Source organism: Poecilia reticulata, chromosome 8 (genome assembly GCF_904066995.2).
Source record: "Poecilia reticulata chromosome 8, P_reticulata-male-v2, whole genome shotgun sequence".
Taxonomy (NCBI): domain Eukaryota; kingdom Metazoa; phylum Chordata; class Actinopteri; order Cyprinodontiformes; family Poeciliidae; genus Poecilia; species Poecilia reticulata.
In genome coordinates this window covers 3,030,668-3,049,671 of record NC_088837.1, presented here as the reverse complement: position 1 = coordinate 3,049,671, position 19,004 = coordinate 3,030,668, and the positions used below count along the sequence as shown (strand labels likewise).

The 19,004-nt window shown below is 39.8% G+C and overlaps 2 protein-coding genes across 6 annotated transcripts; one reads left to right on the top strand and one right to left on the bottom strand.

Moving 5' to 3' along the window:
• Positions 1-529: 529 nt before the first annotated feature.
• On the top strand, positions 530-14,818 carry LOC103468513 (tetratricopeptide repeat protein 39A). 3 transcript variants are annotated; one of them, XM_081609632.1, is made up of 18 exons: positions 530-754; positions 2,236-2,340; positions 2,786-2,917; positions 4,132-4,190; positions 4,382-4,449; positions 4,618-4,682; positions 5,417-5,516; positions 7,105-7,170; positions 7,260-7,368; positions 7,462-7,529; positions 9,315-9,374; positions 9,574-9,735; positions 9,839-9,930; positions 11,163-11,283; positions 11,366-11,477; positions 12,053-12,167; positions 13,377-13,493; positions 14,199-14,818. In XM_081609632.1, exons 1-18 carry the CDS (start codon positions 720-722, stop codon positions 14,302-14,304), a joined length of 1,692 nt encoding a protein of 563 aa, XP_081465758.1. In that variant the 5' UTR covers positions 530-719; the 3' UTR covers positions 14,305-14,818. The 3 variants fall into 3 exon arrangements, with proteins under 3 accessions (XP_081465758.1, XP_081465759.1, XP_081465760.1); XM_081609633.1 differs by lacking the exon at positions 530-754 and having other exon boundaries at positions 2,432-2,917; XM_081609634.1 differs by lacking the exons at positions 530-754; positions 2,236-2,340; positions 2,786-2,917; positions 4,382-4,449 and having other exon boundaries at positions 4,167-4,190.
• On the bottom strand, positions 5,601-16,984 carry gadd45gip1 (growth arrest and DNA-damage-inducible, gamma interacting protein 1). 3 transcript variants are annotated; one of them, XR_014088485.1, is made up of 6 exons: positions 16,544-16,984; positions 15,389-15,725; positions 14,140-14,278; positions 11,175-13,513; positions 9,869-9,987; positions 5,601-9,745 (listed from the first exon to the last, which is right to left on the bottom strand). XR_014088485.1 is itself a non-coding variant. In XM_008415332.3 (2 exons), exons 1-2 carry the CDS (start codon positions 16,942-16,944, stop codon positions 15,428-15,430), a joined length of 699 nt encoding a protein of 232 aa, XP_008413554.1. In that variant the 5' UTR covers positions 16,945-16,983; the 3' UTR covers positions 15,129-15,427. The 3 variants fall into 3 exon arrangements, 1 of the variants encoding a protein (XP_008413554.1); XR_014088486.1 differs by lacking the exon at positions 14,140-14,278; XM_008415332.3 differs by lacking the exons at positions 5,601-9,745; positions 9,869-9,987; positions 11,175-13,513; positions 14,140-14,278 and having other exon boundaries at positions 15,129-15,725; positions 16,544-16,983.
• Positions 16,985-19,004: the final 2,020 nt, after the last annotated feature.

Sequence of the window (19,004 nt, the reverse complement as noted above, 5' to 3'; positions counted from 1 at the left end):
GTATTTTTACGCAGTTGATTCTAATATTAAAGCAGAAATTCCATGTTTGTTTGTTTTTTTGTTAAAATGTTCTCATTAATTTGGATGAACGCCTGATCCTCCTGTGTGTGTGTGTGTGTGTGTGTGTGTGTGTGTGTGTGTTCATGTGTAACTATCCAACAGGGGACATGCGTGTCATTTTACACTGACCAACAGGGGACTCACCGTTGAAGAGGGGACATTTTGTAGGTCCCCTCTTGGAAATGACCCTGTTTTAGGGTCAGGGGTTGCAGTTAGGACTAAGGTGTGAATTGACTTTTGGTTAGGGTTAGGAAAAGGGTTAGGTATGTGATGGTTAGGGTTAGGAAAAGGGTTAGGGTTAGGCTGTAGAAATGAATGGAAGTCAATGGAATGTCCCCTGTTGGATAGTAGCGTACGACTGTGTGTGTGTGTGTGTGTGTGTGTGTGTGTGTGTGTGTGTGTGTGTGTGTGTCAATAGAGTCAGCGAGGAGGAGTCAGCTCGCCTCTAATGCGCACGCTCCAACAGTAAGATCCGCACAGATGAGTGCGTGCCTTCACCTCTGACTGCTCTGCCAGAATTTGATCGAGAGGAAACCTGTTTCCATGTCACCCTCAGAGCTCCGCGTCTAGTCGGATCGGCGTAACTCTTCCTGAATGCGGACAGGATCTGCTGCTGGGTTCCTAACAGGTGTTCGCGGCGCGCCGCCCGCAGAAGGAACATGTCCAATGGGAAAGACCCAAATGCTGCGGGAAAGTAAGTTCAGACTTCACTGGAGAAGGAAAGAAAAACTTTTTTGGGTGGGGGGCGTGGAGGTGGAAAAAGTTTTGACGTTTCCTGCGCTCTTGAGTTCGCTGACAGCTTTCTTGTGTTCAAGCTTTGGGAAAAAACTCCTTTTTGACGACATACAGAGAAAATCATCACTGGCATCTGCCAGGAAACAACAGGAAAGCTTTTCCGTCCTCATGATCCCGCATACCGATTCATTAAACTATTAAAAACGAGAGAGAAAGCGGAGTTGCTGTTCCAGGAAATAAGAACTGGTTGTGTGCCTTTAGTTAGTGGAGCAGAAAGTGTTTACAAAAAGGAACAAGCCAGGAAGGAAAGAGAACAAAGTTGGAGAGAATTGATAATAGATGTGTTTTAACGCATCATTGCCTTATTTGCATGCGACCCTGCGTGTTTGGTGTTATGCGGTACTTTAAAGCACCGCATGCTCGGTTCGGTTATACCTATATTCGATATAACCGATCAAAGGTGCTGCTAAGGGCTCCCAAGCTAAAGTGGCTCAAAAGGCTGACATTTCACTCTGAATATAGATGTAAAAGCTAAAGATGATACATTTTTTTAACCTATTTTCAAATTTTCTACCAAAGATTTCAGAAACTTAACGATGATAGTAAATCTCTATTGATTATTACATTTTATAGCAACAATTTGTTACTATATTTTTCAAGTAAAAATGTCATAATTATTTCATTTTTGGTAGATTGATAACACTTTTGATATGAAATTATATAAAATGATTCAATCCTAATTTAATCCTCACTGTTCATATTACTTGTTTGGTTTGTGCCCCCATGTTAAAAATACTAAAGGAAAAAAAATTGAATGATTTTGTAATTAAATCCCAAAACATTTGTAACACAGTTCTGAACTTTTTGAATCTATCCTAACAAAGTGTTTAGGCAACTGTTTCCCTGACAACCAAAGCTAAAGGTGTTCTTTCAAGGAAATGACAGACTTCCTCCTTATGAGAAAACAACCGTGCCTTCAGTCAGAGGCTTCTTCAGATTTGCTGTAATACTGACCGCTACAGGAGCTCCTTCCTGCACACATCTATCAGCATCAACACCAACAACCGTTTGAAGAAAATGATCAAATATGAACTTCAATTTAATTTTCCTCCAGAATCAATAAAGTATTTTTAATTGAAGTGAATATCATACGTCTGAAAGGCTAAGCTAACAGTATACATTTTTTCAACGATATTAAAGGAAAGAGTTTCTTTGATGATTGTTGTGAAAATAAAGAAAAAAGAAAAGTGCTTTCGATTAAATTTTTCATGTGACGAATTGATTTATTGCTTATTGTGACAGCCGCTGAATAAACCTGGCATCCTGCAGGTTTGTTATGAGAGCATATACTGCTGCACCACCACCGCCCTCCTCCTCTCCTCCCCCTTCTCACTTCAGTCATATCTCTCTTGTTCATCTTTGCACCCATTTGTGCTGCAGTTCCTCTGAGATGACCCTGAAAGCGTGTCTGGATGAGTGCATGGAGGCCCTGGATCTCTTCCTTAACAACCACTTCAACGAGAGCCTGGACAGGCTGCGGCCAAGGTAACGCTAAGCTGCGGTCAGGTCCCCCGTCGGCTGGCTCTCACCGTTAAAATAAAAGCCACATCTAAACCCCGTGGTTGTGTGTTCACAGCATGATGTCAGCAAGTATTCAGCTTCTGTTGCCGACTTCAGACTCTTTCTGTTTTTTTGTGGCGTGAGCCGTGAAACTCAGGGGCCCGGCCGACGGGCTTTAGGTCTCCAGGATATCGAGTGTTTGCTGAAGCTGACGCCCAAGGCCCGACTGACTCAACAAGGCTGCGGAGCGTCAGCCGTGCAATGCAAACATGTTGCACAAGACGGAGCGGATAGAAAGGAACAACGAGGGGAAAGATACCTGGCCTCTTATCTGGCCTTTGCAGGAAAATGCGGCTGAGCCGAGCTGAGTTTGCTCACAGCCACAGGTGGAGGGTGTTGATCCCGTGGTCCTCTGTTCCCTTTTCTTTAGAGTCCAGGAGAGCATGTACCACGCTCTGATCTACGCCACGGTGCTGGAGATGCAGGCCATGATGACCTTTCAGCACGACGACATCTCCAACGCGGGGAACACCATGAAGAGCGCCCAGGAGGTCTGTCAGAGGTCAGCCTGGTTCATCCAAACACATGCACACAAGAAGTTACAATGCTTCTTTTATTTCTCTGTTTAGCTCAACGCTGTAGCATAGAGGTGCAATTACATTCATTGCTTTGCTGTGACCATGCATGCAAACTTGTATTTGCATGCAGGGAGCCACAATTGCCCTGTTGAGATAAGCATAAATTGTTGGTTAATCGGTCTATTACAAAAAGTAAGAAGTCACTAGCAAAAAAAATAAAAATACAGAGGAGCAGAGGTAAATGTTGGATAGTCATAGAACTGTATTTAGATTGAAACTTCATCAGCAGTTTGTCCAGTGAGGAGAGAGAAATGTCTCTCAGCTCTGAACCTGAACCTGCATTCAAGCTGTTTTTGTCAGTTTTGATCATCTTCAAACCGACATTCTTACCTTGAGGCACAATGGTTCCTGCATTCCCATTTCTTTACAGCTGTAGTATGTAACTTTTATTTTAAAAACATACTTTTTTTTTACAGTGAGACGGATAATCCAGAAAGAATTCCCTATGTCTTCTACCAGTGCTAAGAGACAGCCAATCAGAGCCAGGAGGAGAGGCTCATCGCTGTCCACCATCCTCCACGTGCTGCTGTTTATCCCTCCTCCTTTCTCTCTGCTACGCTGCAGCTAGCATAGCATGTTGTGAAGGCTCAGGTTAATTAGCATAACCACTGATGACAACAGATGAACAGTTTTCCTGTTTCTCTGCTATTAGCATATTGACCAGCACGTACACAAAGTTGATTGACAGCGCTAAGCCCCTCCTCCCAGCTCTGATTGGTTGTTTTTGTCCAGGAGCTTCTTGAGATGGCAATAGCAGCTGAGGGAGAAGGAGGAAAAGATTGAACTTTTCACAAATTATCTCACAACTTTAACAAATATGTAAAAAAAAAAACATTTCATACAAGTTATACTGTACCTTTATATGAAGCACGTGTAGAAATTATGTTTTAAACTGATTATAATTTAAGCCAATTTAAATTATAAGTTTAAATTGGTTTAAATTTATAGCCTGTTGTCAAACAAATGATGCCATTTTAGATAGGAGGACAAAAAATGTTGCTGATCCCAACCTGACCCTGATTGTAATGATTGAGGGAGAATATATAAGCTCATATTTGCTTTGAATCCTTCATGATGTAACATTTCTGTACGTTGAATGTTTACTTTTTTTTTCTTTTTTTTTTTTACAATGTTGCAGGTTTCGACGGAAATCCCAGGGTTTGGCAAACAAGTCAGTCGGAGAGTCTCTTTCTGAAGGTAAGAGATGCAGCTGTTACACATTACTGAGGAAGATTTGTTCATCATGTTACATTCTATGTGCTACGCGGTTCGAATATTTCAAGTCGTTAAAGGAGAAAATGACGCATCCGGTTTTGTTGATGGAGGATGGTGTTAGAGCAGTTATTTCACATTTTGCTGGATGTGTGTGTTGGTGTGTGTTTCTGCAGTGCAGCTCCATGCGGAGGTGTGTTATGCAGAGTGCCAACTCCAACGAGCTGCTCTCACTTTCCTCCAGGTAAACTAAAGTTGCCTCAATTATTAAAACAGACAATAAATACAAACTCGGCGACATGACGGCTAAAGTTAAAGCTGGCTGCTTCAGAAACCAAACTTAATCCTTTTACTTTAGTGTAAATGTGTGCACTTGTGTTTTATAAAATTGATCCTTTTTGTGTTCCTTCAGGATGAGAGCATGGTGAGTTTTATCAAAGGTGGGATCAAAGTAAGAAACAGTTACATGATATACAAGTAAGTACTTATTCAGAAAAGGGAATGTTTTTACTCTATATGCTTTCTAAAGTTTAATGTCTGTAGTTGTTGACAAGCAATGGCCATATACTTTATTGAAGACAGACGTACTAATTCACCAGCATGGCTGCTGCATTGCATTGTATAAGAACACTTTGAACCTTTTTCCAGATTTGATCATTTTACAAGCAAAAACAAAGATAGATCAAAACAAAGAGCGTAATTATAAGTTGTACATAAATTTACATGTTGTCTTTTTACAAATAAAAATCATTGCCCTAAATCTGACTGAGTCTGTTTGAGGATTTAGATGTACACTAATAAGATATTTAGAAAACAAAAAGAATTTCACTTCTATTTCACAACACAACATTAATTTGTGTTGTTTCATCACATAAAGCATGAAAGAATAAAAGCTGAATACTTTTCCACTATTGGCTCATTTTGCGTTGAGATGTGTTTATGTTGCGTATGAAGGTGAGAGGTCAGATTTTAAGCTCCTCTTCCTCTGACTGAAGATTTCAGAAAAAGAAGAAATGATATTTTTTTTTCTAAAAAAAAAAAAAGTCTAACAACAATTCACTTCAGCTTGTTTCTGCGTCTTAGATGTTTTTATGCGTCATTTTTTTCATGCTGATTTTAATATGAAGATTTGTTTTGTAACATAGATGTGTGATTATTTCATTCAGATGTTTGTTGCTAAGCTGTTCCTTCACTTTTCTTTCATGACCCAGAGATCTGCACAACTTCATCAAATCTTACAGCTGTGTCAAAGGACCGAGCCACATTCACCTGGAGGGAGGCATTTCCTTCGGAGTGGGAGCGTTTAACTTGGTACGGTACAGAATATGCACAGATAACTAAAAAAATAAGAATATTGTTTTTCTTTTTCTTTTAAAACCCTGCTCCATTTTAAAAAAAATCTGGTCTTTAATTGTTCTTTAAATGAAGTACAACCTCAGATAAGAAAACAGAATGTTACATTTTCCTCTTAGGCAGCTAAAATCACCACATTTATCTGCTAGCTGATGCTAGCTCACCACATTCACTTGATTAACTAATCATTATTTAATGATTAGTTGATTAATGATGCTCTAATCATGACGGAAAGACTAGTTAATGATGTGCTAATTATTAAGTAATGATTAGTTAATGGTTTTCCACTTATTAACTAATGAGTTAATCATGAACTACTCATGATTAGTTAATGATTAACAAATCAAGTTGATGATAATTAACTAATGAACTTGTCATTAACCAATGATTAGATGATCATGAAGTAATTATCAACACTTTGGTGTTTTGACTGTTTACATCATTCATTTGTATATTAACATGCTGAGGCAGAACGACTTCCTCAATGGTCTTAGCGAAGACAATCTTGCTGCCCATCAATCTGTGAAGAGTCATAAATCCATTTCCTTGTTCGTAAGCGTATTCAGATGAAACTCTTTGTTTTTAAACAAACAACGATTAGGCTTTCAAAGCGCCACCTTCTCTCAAACAAGCCACATTGTTTGACTAAGGAGCGATCTTCTTTGGACAGAGTAGACAAAATCAAGATGTTTGGCCATAATTCACAAATACACGTACAAATCTGTTTGACGTTTTTAACTGCAACAATAAAGCATGAGCACAAGACTCCAAGTTTGAAATCTCTTCACTGACTTCCTGAATGTCATCATGTTGACATCCTGATGAACTTTTATGACAGACAAATGAATTATTTCTGAAACTGGAAGGCTTAATTATCCGTGCTTTTTACTGTCACTTTAAATTAATAGAAAGCAGGACTACAAACATTTGTTGACTTTTACTTAAAAACTCACTTGGGCCCATCTATCCATTACACTTGGCAAAATATAAATAAATGAAAACATTGCTGTAAAAAATAATGAAGTAATTCCTTATCAACTGTGTACGAGATTGTTAAACGCATGGAAATAAAAACTTTATTTTCAAGTTTGGTTCTGGAAGTTTCAAATCTAAGCCTCCATAAATATTTTTGATGAAATAGAGCTTCAAGGTAACACTTATGTGCTTACATGTTACTTTATCAGTCACAACAAATCAGGGGGGTTTTTTAGTTTTTTTTTATATTCTGCCAAATTGCATCAACGTGAAAACATATTAAAGATTAGTAAATTGGAAGAACTCTTCAAATGCAAAGAAAGATATAATATTTGAACAGTTTGTTTAGATGTAGTTTTATCAATATATTCTCTAATTCTCTAACTGGCCCTTTAAAGACTTTCATGATCAAAATTAAAGCAAGTTTGACACTCCTGTTCTAAAATATATAATGCTAAAAATAATTAATGGTCTATTCATTTTTACAAGGATTTTACATATATATATATATATATATATATATATATATATATATATGCTCTTATACTAATCAGATTTCCTTTTCTTTCAGACGCTGTCTCTATTTCCTCCTCGTATTCTTAAAATGCTGGAGTTTGCGGGTTTCTCCGGTGACAAGGTGTGACAATGATCATTTCTGCCATGGTTCCATCGACTCAGCAGAATCTCACAGCCCGGTAGACGTTTTCCTCATTTATTCTGTTGTAGGAATACGGCCTCTCTCTGCTCTGTGACGGAGCCACAGGGATGAACCTGCGCTCCATGTTGTGTGCCCTGCTGCTGCTCTGCTACCACACTTTCCTCACATTTGTCCTCGGTAGTTTTTGCCGCCGGGTTTGTGTGATGGTTTCATTAAACATTAACGTTAATGTTTCCGTTTGGCTTCATTTTCCTGTTTTTATCTGCTCAGGAACGGGGGAGGGAGAGGTTTCTGAGGCTGAGCGACTGCTGAAACCTTTCCGGCTCCGATACCCACGGGTAAGACTTGATGCTTAAGGATTTGCTTCTTTTTTTTTAAATATCCAAAAACGCCTTGGCAAATTAATTTAAAAGACAGTGATCCATTTACCATGAAAGCATTGGAACAAATTTTTTAAAATGTTATCAATGTTCTAACTGTGTTCCAATTGGAAGCTGGAAATCCAGTGGCTAATTGCTATGCTAGGTGACCAGGCTAACACTAAACTCGTGGATTGGCTCCCACCTCAAGCTCTTTGAAAATGTCTGAAAATTAGCTCATTTAATTAACTCTACCACCTCTGATATCAAAAGCATTCAAATTTCTAATCAGGATTGTACTCGACGTTTCTAATGCACAGCGGAATAGACTTGTAGCCTGATGCTAATGCTAGCATGCTGAACTGTTCTCACCTCAACTCCTCCAAATATACATTTTGTCACTATGACCTAGCAGCTCATCTCTGTCTCATGCGACCATGTTTATTTTCTCCAGAAGAGACTTGGCTTGTTCATGCGAGGCGATGCAAATTCCTGTTGGAGTAGAAGGTGCTTCTTTCTCGGTCGGCACTTTTTCATTCCATGCTGTGTGTTAGACTCACTTCACTGCTGACTGGAGTTTGGGAGAGACGGTTCAGCTTAAACTCAACTGAGTGACTCTGTGATTCCAAACATCCTCAACCATTTTAAACTTTTGGGTCAAAGGGAGTTAACCAAACACTTTAGATTAACTTCTGTCAAGAAAAGACGTCCAACATCCTGTCAGAGTTCTGCCAGCACCTTGCTCAAGAAACTGGAAGCACGTGGTTGAGGTGCAACTTAAAGTCGCTGGGTGGCATCTTCACCTTTGTGCAACCACAAATGAATATGAGATCCAGACCAACAATGTCTTTGAGTAAACTTCGGAGCGGAGCTGTAAATTTCTTTTCACCACACCTCTGTCTCTCCGGGGTTATTACAGTTAACTAAATGAACAAAACATCGAAAACTGACATTAAGGAAACATTGTTGTTAACTTAAATAAATAAAAATGGTAATTATAATGGAGAACCTCACTAGATTATATCATCCATTTATAAAACTAACTAAAACATACTGAAATTCTAGAAATAATACACTTCATTCTTGTGTTTATCAATCTATTTTTTTTCCCCATGCAAGCATCCTATGTCAGCTGTCGACAAATGACGGCTCTCCGGACTTTTATGCTAGTCTGTAAAACGGCGACGGCAAAAGAAAAGTTGGGATAAAACACCAGTCAGATGGTTGTTCGACAAGAATTGAATCCATTTTTTGATAATCTTGTCTTTTGTTCAGCATTCATTATCCAATCGCTATAAACATATCACAATACAATACTTTGACCCTTTTGAATTCTCCACCTAAAACGTAACCTCCAAACTAAACTGAAACTAAGCAACGTTTAGCTAATAACAACTAGCAAACGCTGTAAAATCTCATTGAAGCTAACTGAATTAGACAAACAAAAAGTCACAATGAAATAAAACTCAACTATAATGAAAAATCCAAAACCATTACATCTCTCTCTCTCTCTTTCTCTCTCTGTCTATCTTGTAATTTCACAAGCTGTGTTTCCCACCCCACCTTGTCTCCACCTGCCAGCCCATCCCACAGAGCAAACTGAACTGTGACGCAGTTAGTGCTGTGGCTGAGTGAAAACGTCTTGATCAAACACAGTGAAGAAAGATTGTTACATCCTTCAGGACTGATGTGAATCTAACAGTCAAACAAACCAGTAGCTACAGTTGCATCATGTGTCATTTTCCCCTCCTTCTCTTCATGCAGGGTGCAATATTCCTCTTTTTCGCCGGCAGAACGGAGGAGATTAAAGGAAACATCGATGAGGTTTGTTTCTAATTGCCCATTTTGTCAGCTGATCACACGATGTGTGAATGCAGCCCTTTCTCTTGGGTTCGAACGGTAACTATGGTGATATTGCTGCCCTCCCCTATTTACCCAGGCTCAGTGTTAATGTTTAATAAGTACAGTTAGCTGCTGCTTCCTCATTGCTCTCCTTTGTGGCGCCGTCTCGCCGTGCTGCCAGGCGGTGGCGCTGTTCGAAGACGGCTGTAAGGCCCAGCAGACGTGGAAGCAGTTCCACCACATGTGCTACTGGGAGTTGATGTGGTGCTTCACCTTCAAGCGCGCCTGGAAGATGGCCTACTTCTACGCAGACCTGCTGAGCCAGGAGAGCCGCTGGTCCAAGGTGTCCGACTCTGGACAGGAGAAGTTTCAATTGTTTGTCAAGAAATAGATAGAAATAGATTATTTTATTTTAATTTTTTTTTTTCCCTGTGCTGCACTTCCAGGCCATGTATGTGTACATGAAAGCTGCTTACCTCAGCATGCTGCCGGAGGAAGAGGCGCGGCCTTTTGGAGAGAACGAGGTGGAGCTCTTCAGGTCAGGGTTGTGTTTTTTGTTGGAAAGACTGAGCAGCGAGCGTACAATCACAGAGTTCTGAGATGAAAGACATGCACTGAAATGAGGGAGAATTTTATTTTTTAGATAAAAAAAAAAGAGAAGTGTGGTTTGCATTTGTTTTCTACGGAACCCCATGAGGAAAAATGTTTCTTTTGCGTTACCTCAAAATCTTTCGCGTTCCCTCGCAATACAGCATTTTGCATACAGTCACAAATGTCAATGTAAAATTTCAAATATATACACATATAGCCTACAGATCCTCAGTGAAAATGTGTTTATTATTATTATTATTATTAACGCTTTGGTGCAAAGAAATGACTGAAAATCATTTTATTTGCTGCATGTTTGTCTCTTTGTGTAAGTTTGAGATGGAACTGCACACCAAAACCACCCTTTAATAACCATTCAGACCAACACAAAAGAGACACAACCAAAACTGTCAGATGATTTTATTACCCCGTGATAATAACTCAGAAATAGTCTTAATAGTTTGGATGAGTTGTTTCTTTCTTTCTACCTATGTGAAGTTTCTGTTTATAGGTTTGTGGTGCATTTCTATCCTAAAGAAAGATGTATAAAACTTCAGATCTTTCACAACGAGATATTAACATACATGGAAAAAACTCAGGAAAGCCTGATATTATAACAGAAAGTGCGATGGTCACCGTAAGAAACTTTCAATGTTCAGTTATGCCGCATGAACGGATCAGAGCCTATTGTGACTAAATGCAAAAGTTTTGAAAGGTAACAGAAAAGAAAACACAATGCTCCATGTCCCTTAGGGGGCTCCGTAGTTTTCAGCCCCCGAGTCAATTTGACCATTTTTCTCTGTAAATACTGCTGCAGTTTTAAAGTCATAATTATGAGATTGGCATAATCAAAGTTATGATCATGAGAACCTGGAGAATGCCTCCTTAGGTAAATAGCGTGACTTTGTATCTCAAAATGATGATCTCGAATCTTATAATTATGACCTTGAAAACCAAAATTATGATTTTTCCATCTCGTGATTAGTTTAAAACTCAAAATTATGACTTTGAATCACATAATAATGTATTTGCATGTCATAATTATGATTTTGAAAGTCGAAATTATGACGTCTTGTTGGGCTATCGTTTTTCTTTCATGGCAGAAAATGCCTACCATACTTTTTTTTATTTTCCCCCAGTCTAAAGTAACCTCCTGTTTCAACCTCCTTCCCTTTTCTTCAGACAAGTATCAACCCTCAAGCAGAAGATAGCAGGAAAGTCTCCTCCGACTGAAAAGTTTGCGATCCGTAAAGCCCGACGCTACAAGTCTTCCAACCCGGTCAGGCTGCCGGCGCCGGTTCTGGTGAGTCAGACAGCATGAAAAGGATCAGAGAAACCCACACGGAGAATTCTGTTTGGCTCACATCACGCCTGCGCAATCACAGGAGATGATGTACATGTGGAACGGCTTCAGCATGATCAGCAAGCGGCCAGAGCTGACCGAAGGGATGATGCAGACTCTGGTGGAGGCAGAGCGCACTCTGCTGGAATCTACCGGTATCGCAGCTTGTCACACATCACTGGATTTTTAGTTATAGAGTGTTTGGGGAGAAACTTGTTACATTTACTCAATTACATTTACTTTGATAACTTTTTTGGAAGAAAAAAAAAGTACTTTTTTTCTTCCATATTTTTACTATGCTGTACTTTTTTACTTTTACTTGAGTGACTTTATTATGAAGTATTTTTACTCTTGAGTAAAATGTCTAGATTTTAACCAAAAAAAAAATCACCAGATGCAGACACACACCTGTCAAAAGAATTGATTTGGGAAAAAAATTATCTTGCCTAATTTTTTATTTTTTTTAGCGTTTTAAGAATTATCATTTTCGTCCTTAAAAAAATACATTTCCACTTAGCTTTATATTTTGTTGTGCCTGATGATGTAATTTTTAAATACCAAATGACTAATAAGTTGATCAGTTACTCAGTACTTGAGACTTTTTACCAAATACTTTTTCTAATTTCTTATACGGCTACTTTTTGCTCTTACTTGAGTAAACACGTGTTAAAACTAGTCCTGCTCTCACTTGAGTACCATTTTTGGTTATATGCTCTCATTCATTTTGCAGAGCACGACTACCTGATGGACGACCGCTGCTTGATCCACATGCTGAAGGGTTTGTGCTTTAAGAACCAGGGGATCCTGCAGGCTGCTGAGGAATGCTTCACCAAGGTCTGCTCCAGGTGGGCTCAGTTTGGATTCTCACCGTCAGAACCAGAGCAACTTTCTTTGAAATCTTGACAGATTATTTGATGAGAGAACTCAGAAGAAATGAAAGCAGCTTTTCCCTGCTTGAATTTTCTCACACTGTAAATATTTGCATGGCAAATATTAGCCTGATGTCAACGTCCGACATGGATGCGTGTGATGCTTTTAAAAGCAGCAGTGCCTTGTAAAAGCATTTCTACCTCGTGTAAGTTACAAGCTTGAATCCATCTTACTGGGATTTTATGTTGACCAACTCAAAGTAGCTCGTGATTATTTTATTCCTCCAAGAAATAAAAATCAGTAAAGTGTGTCACTATCAGGTTTATGTCTGGCGTTTGCCTTCCTACGCAATTCTGCTCTGTTCTAATCTCACTTCTCTGCTCTGTCTGGGACTTCTCCCGTTGATGTAGATCCTCTGGTATAATTTCAACCGGGCCAATCAGCGAACAGAAGAAGTTGTGAACATTGATGTTGATTTTCGCTGTTTTAGAATCGTGTCCTGCCTGTAGTTTTAGCCATGGCAGCAGACTGAAGTGAAACTGTTCAGTTTGTGTCAGACACGCTTCCAAACACTGAATTAGCATAAACAGCAGTCTGGTTTACTCTCTTCACCGTTAAGGACTGTTGTTTACAGCGCAGGCGATTTCTGGTTAGTTTCTTTTTAGCAATGAACTGGCCGTTGCATACGTCACAAAGAAACATTAGCAACTGGGTAAAATTTAAAACTTCAACAGAGTCAATGCCTCCAGGAGGAAATCGTTTCTCAATAGCCGAGAGTTCGGATCCTCTGTACGAAGCAAACCTTAAAAAAAAGAGGCTCTTTTTTCTTCTAAAAACCAGACTAGGCTGACTGGAAAGGGTCCAGGCACATCAAATTTTGAGTCTGGCCCCAGAATCTCAGGCAGGACTTTGACAGTTCCTGTCATATGTTTAGGGTCATTGTCCTGCTGGAAGACGACTCTTCAAGTCTCGAGTCTTTTCTCAACCTCTATTGTCTTCCTATGAACTCTGACCAACTTCCTGAGCCCATGAAGTACACAATCTATTCAGCGTATCTGAATGCATGAAAACTCTGCTCCCAACATAACATAACCAATGATGTCTTTAATCCCTGCGGTCTAGAGTCTCCGTTTAAAACATTTGTTTACAACAGATTGTCTGTGCTGCTCTCTTTGTGTTTTTAGTGAAAAGAAGATTAAGTTTGACCACTACCTGGTGCCCAACGCTCTGGTGGAGCTCAGTCTGCTTTACATCGACCAAGGCAGGAGAGACGCGGCTATCAAGATACTCCATAAAGCCAAGTAAGTCAGACATCCACAGCCTGAAAAATAACATGGTTTCATAGTATTATTACAAATATTGGACATAAGATCATACAACAGGACGTAACTCATTTTATTTTAAACAGAAAAGCAACACTTGTCCTACTGCTGTCAAATTATTGTAACATATAGAATATTTTTGTTGCAATAATCTATATTTATTGACTATCGATGTTCTTGAATTTAGAGAACTTTCCATTAATTAAAATTAGTGGTGTCCAAATACCGTATAGGGCCCGATGCCAGTGTCAAATACTCGTACTCATGAAACAAGTCGATACTCCAAACCGATCCGCTCAGATGCTAAACACATTTCCTACCAGGTGGTGATGGAAATACACCAACTAGCTATTTGCTGATCTTCCATAAAAAAAAAAATGGCTGTCAGATTTTTCCGTTACCATTTTAAAAAACATATCAAACATGGAAAATACTCGGTTAAACTTTTACTGTGACTGACTGAGGAGCAAAGCAGGGTGAAGCCGCAAGCGCGGCGCGCTGCGCTTGTTACAATCTAATGAACGTCTATCTTATTTCCTTCCTCAACAGTATAAGCTACCTACTCCTCTATTTAAAATGACATTAATTATCTGAGTAACACTAACTTGTGCCCATCAGGACTTACTTGCAGGATGCAGGGATTTCTTTTTAGACACTAGCTCGACCTGCTCTTGTGTCCCTCAGGCACAACTACAAGGACTACTCCATGGAGTCCAGGACCCTGTTCAGGATCCACGCTGCTCTGGCCAAACTCAAGGCGGACCCTGAGGAGGAAGACAGCCAGATGTGACGGAAATGACCAGACTGCTCGTCACGGACCGTTCTAACCCGTAGTTTATTTACAGCAAACTCGACTTTTAAATTCAGCAGACATTCGGGTTCCACTCACGAAGGTGTTTTTTTTTTTGTGCCGTCACTGTGATTTAAAGAGGAGCGCTGCTCAGACTGACAGCAGCAAAGATGGGATTTTCACTACCTGCCACAGGCGAACACACACCTGAGTGTACATATGCAAGTTATTTTATTTAACGCAGGAGATTTTACGGTTTATAATGACAATGAATCTTCACTAATTGAACTTATTTTAGAAGAGTCAAACACATTGTAAGATTTATTCAAACATATAGTTGTGCTGTGTTCCTTCCTGAAGAGAAGGGAAGAATCAGTGGGGAACATCCGCTTCTGTAAGCTGTAGTAGGTACCATTAAAGTGACGACGTGTCATTTTTAATAGTGTGATGCATTGTGGGAAACTGTTGGTCACTGATACACCTTAATAAAATACAGTGTAGACATGTGGAAGAAGGTCTCCTCTGATCAGATGAGAAGAAAATCAAACATTGTGACCATTCGAGGAGACAGAGCAGCTCTAATTGATGGTTCTATCAAAAATTGACTCAAGAGGATGAATACAAATCCAAGCCATATTTTTTAGATGTTTTTAAAGACAAAAAAAATCCTCCTACTTCACAATAACACAAAAAATCTGAAGGTTGTCAGAAAATGTGATAAAGCTATAAGTTTGAATACTGTCCTAAAACCATCAGTAAGTTTTAGATTTATTAGAATATTTGACATGTTGTGAGTTAGCTTGTGTTTATCTCCTTTCTTTAAAGTTTCGGAAGACTTATATTTTATTCTAAAGTCTGTACAAAGGAGAAGATGGTGAAAATACATAAAAACAGAAAGAAAAAGTTATTTTCCATCGCTAAAGAAGGACTGCACTGGCTTATAAAGTCCAATTTCCACAATTTCCAGCGCAATAAATACAAACATAGCAACATGTTGCCCATTTATTATATACATTTGTAAAAACACAATTCCTGCCATGAGGGATTAAACCTGAATTGAGTTTTTTGTTGTTCTTGTTTCTACCTTAAAAACTGACAGCATGTGTTGCTGAAAACTCCAGTTCTAGGGCTGGGCAGCAGGGGGCGCTGCAACAGGGGGCGCTGCAGCCTGTGCCTCCTTCTGTCTGCGCTTCAGCAGTTTCCGTTTCTTCTTCTCTTCCTTCTCTATCTCGGCGACCATCTCCAGGAACTTGGGGCTGCGGGGGTCCACTTTGTACCCGAAGCGCTCCTGCGCCTCGGCCAGCTGCTTGGCTTTCCGCTCCTTCTCCTCCTTCAGCTTCTGCTTGGCCTCGCGCTTTTCCCTGCGCCAATCTTCCACCATCTTGGGCATCTTGGCCATGTTCGCCGCTATGAGCTTCTCCCTGTGGCGAAGAGATGAAAGAAATCAGCCGGTGCCGCCCAATAAACACAGCTGGAGCCAACATCAGACCTAGAGCTGACTTTTTTTTTCCCTTTAATTCTTCAATCACATAACACTGACAAAACATATTACATTTAAATTATATTTGACTTTTCATTTTTGTCATAGTACAACAAGAAGAAGAAATGGTTTTACTTTAATAATTTGAAATATCTGAAAACTGTGGTGCATATTGGTCAACACCATGATGCTGCCACCACCGTGCTTCCCCAATGGGTAGGTTTGGAGCAGAACCTTACAGTTTCCATTTCCAGTTTCAAACGATAAATTTAAAAAAACGCGCTGAGAGACACCACAGATAAATGTGACAAATATCTCAAGAGATTAATCTGTTTACCATGAACAATGCTGATTGGTTTGTCCAACTCCACACGGTCTGATTACTAATCCAGGACACGGATTAATACCATTTTTTCTGACGTTTTATTTTACTTAATTATTGTCTTTACTTATTAACTGATATTTCAAATTTTACACAAAGTGTCCTGAAATAAAAGTAAAAGTTCGGGTTTTATGAATGACAGAGAAATGCGAAGTACAGACAAATTATACTTAATTGCAGTAATGCGAGTAAATGTAACTTGTTACTTTCCACTCCATATTCAAGCTTATGATTGAAATATGAAGGGTGGAAAGATTCATGGGGTACGAATACTTTGCAACGCGCTGTAACGTCCTTCACAGAAAAAGTTTCATAATGTGAAGAATAAACATACAGGAGGGAAACGGACCAATCAGAGCAGCTGTATTGTGACTTACTTCGCGAGCCGCTTCTCGGTTTCCTCCTTCTCTCTAGCCTCTATGTTCTTCAGCATGACTTCCAAAGGTGGGTGCCAGTCTTTTTCCTCCGCTATAATCTTCTCCAGCTCCTTGGAAGACGGCCACAGAGACTCGGGGGCGATGCCCGAGGCTGAGCCGTAGCGGCCGAACAGCTTCCTGTCATACCGAGACGTCTTCTGCCACTCCGGGGTTTTGTTGCTCTCCTTGTCGGGGATGTAGGGATCCCGGAGGTTCAGCCACAGCCGTTTGGGGTTGTAGCTTGCAGTCTGCAACACAAACCCACAGCGACAGTGTACAGGAAGGATGGCTTTGGACAGGGAAGCTCCCTTTAAAGTCCCACACAACGCTGCCGTCCTCTGCACCAGCATGGACGCCGCCATCTTTTCTTCTGTTTGCTTCTTCTGGTTCCGAAACGTTTTACATTTAGTTTTCTTGTGTGTGTTTTGCCGCCGCCTAGTGGACTGGAGCAAGATGGCGCAAACTGCTTGGAATAATATTACAAGAAAAAAACGAATGAAGTTTCTGTAAGGCCGATAGAAGATGAAAAACCTATAGAGTACTTAAAATACTAGTTTCTGGGTTGCTGTACATAAATAAAGAAAACATAACTCATAAAACATAATGTTATGATGCATTTTCCTTAATTGTAAAGAACTATTATTATTATGCATTTAATAATAGATAGATAGATAGATAGATAGATAGATAGATAGATAGATAGATAGATAGATAGATAGATAGATAGATAGATAGATAGATAGATAGATAGATAGATAGATAGATAGATAGATAGATAGATAGATCAGCAGTTCTTTGGTAAAAACGATGAACGCTGAACACAGCTAGCTTGCGCTAACATCTTCTGCGGTAAACCTAAGTAAACAAACCAGTTTTGTAAAGTCAACTAAAGTCTTAATGATTCTCAGAGTACTTGAGCATTAGATTACCAGTTCAAATTCTTGCTTGTAAAGATTAGTTGTGGCTTCTTCTACAGTCTCTTCTCTTACCAAACAAACCGAGTCACAGTTTTAGATGTTTTGTCAGAATGACTCAACAACTGTTTCAACCACATAAACTCCAAGAGCACACCAACAATGGATCCAGGGGGCCATGGAAGAACCCAGAACAACATCTGAAGTTTATGAGTCAACAATGAGAAAATGATTGGTCAAAAACTGCTTACAGGGGAGAGTAAGGGCAAAACCACTGCTGACCGAAAGGAACATATATATGCCAAAAAAAAACAAACAAAAAAAACTTACGAATGAGTTCCAAAACTTTTAGGGAAAATATTAGCTTTGAGTATCAACAAATGTGAAAACATGATAAAATCCTGAGTGCAGTTTAACGAGACAAATCACCTCTTGATATGACTGCTTTTCTAAATAAGTGAATTGAGTATGTTTTTCAAGAGCAGTATTTCTGTTTGTGGAGCTGTGATTGCAGCCAGCCATACAGTTGTCTAAAAAAAGAAGTGAATAGTTTATCATTATTACAATAGAGTCACAAAAATATCGTGATAAAGCCTTATTATTACAATATTTATCCAAAGCAATAGATTTTCTTCTCGTTTGATATGAAACATTTCAATGTCACACAAAAAAGCAAAAACCAAAGGAATCTGTAAAGAGGTCAAAATGTTTTTCACACTCATTTTTCTTGCTGCTTTGCTTTGTTGCACTGAGCAAACTCGCTCTCATAAAACTAGATTTTTTATTAAATTATTATTATTATTACTTTCACCACCATTCCACTTTCAACCCAAAGCACAGGGGCTCCATCAGACGTTCAGCGGTGCGGTTAAATTTAATTGTAAGTGCCGGCGAGCTGAGCTGGAAGTAGCCGTGAGCAGGTGGGCTGCGGTCGGAGCACCGGAACAAGGGGAGGCGATCTGAAAAGCTTTTAAAAGAAACTGAAGCATTTGGGGGACGACGGGCACGGAATTAAAAAATAAAGATTTCTGTCCTCCCGAAAAATGTCTCCACTCTCTCTCTGCCTCTCCCTCAGCTTCTCCATTTGATTTCTTTGGAGGACTTTTAGACGAGAACAAAATGGAGTTGCTCTGGAGTGCGGCACTTACAGAGACAGATGTCACCGCTTTTGTATCGTGGGAGCGCGCGGAGCTCTCCATCGTCATTAAAGATTTAGGGTTCCCATGGCACGAGGGTTGGTGGGGGGAGGAGGGGGGGGAGAGGGGCGGCGAGCTCGAGACTGAAGGTGGGGGTGGGCATGACGGAGGCTTAATTTGGCTTAGGAGCGATCCGGTGCCAAGCCGAGGCTTTAGGGATCGCGTCAACGTCAGTCACAGGCAAATAGGCTTGTTAACAGTTAGGCGATAAGGGATGGTGGCACGTTGACAGGTCTATTTCTGAGTGAGCGCGTGAGTGGGAGGGATGAGGTGTTGAGACGTGTTTAAAGGAAGTTATATAGAACACCTGAA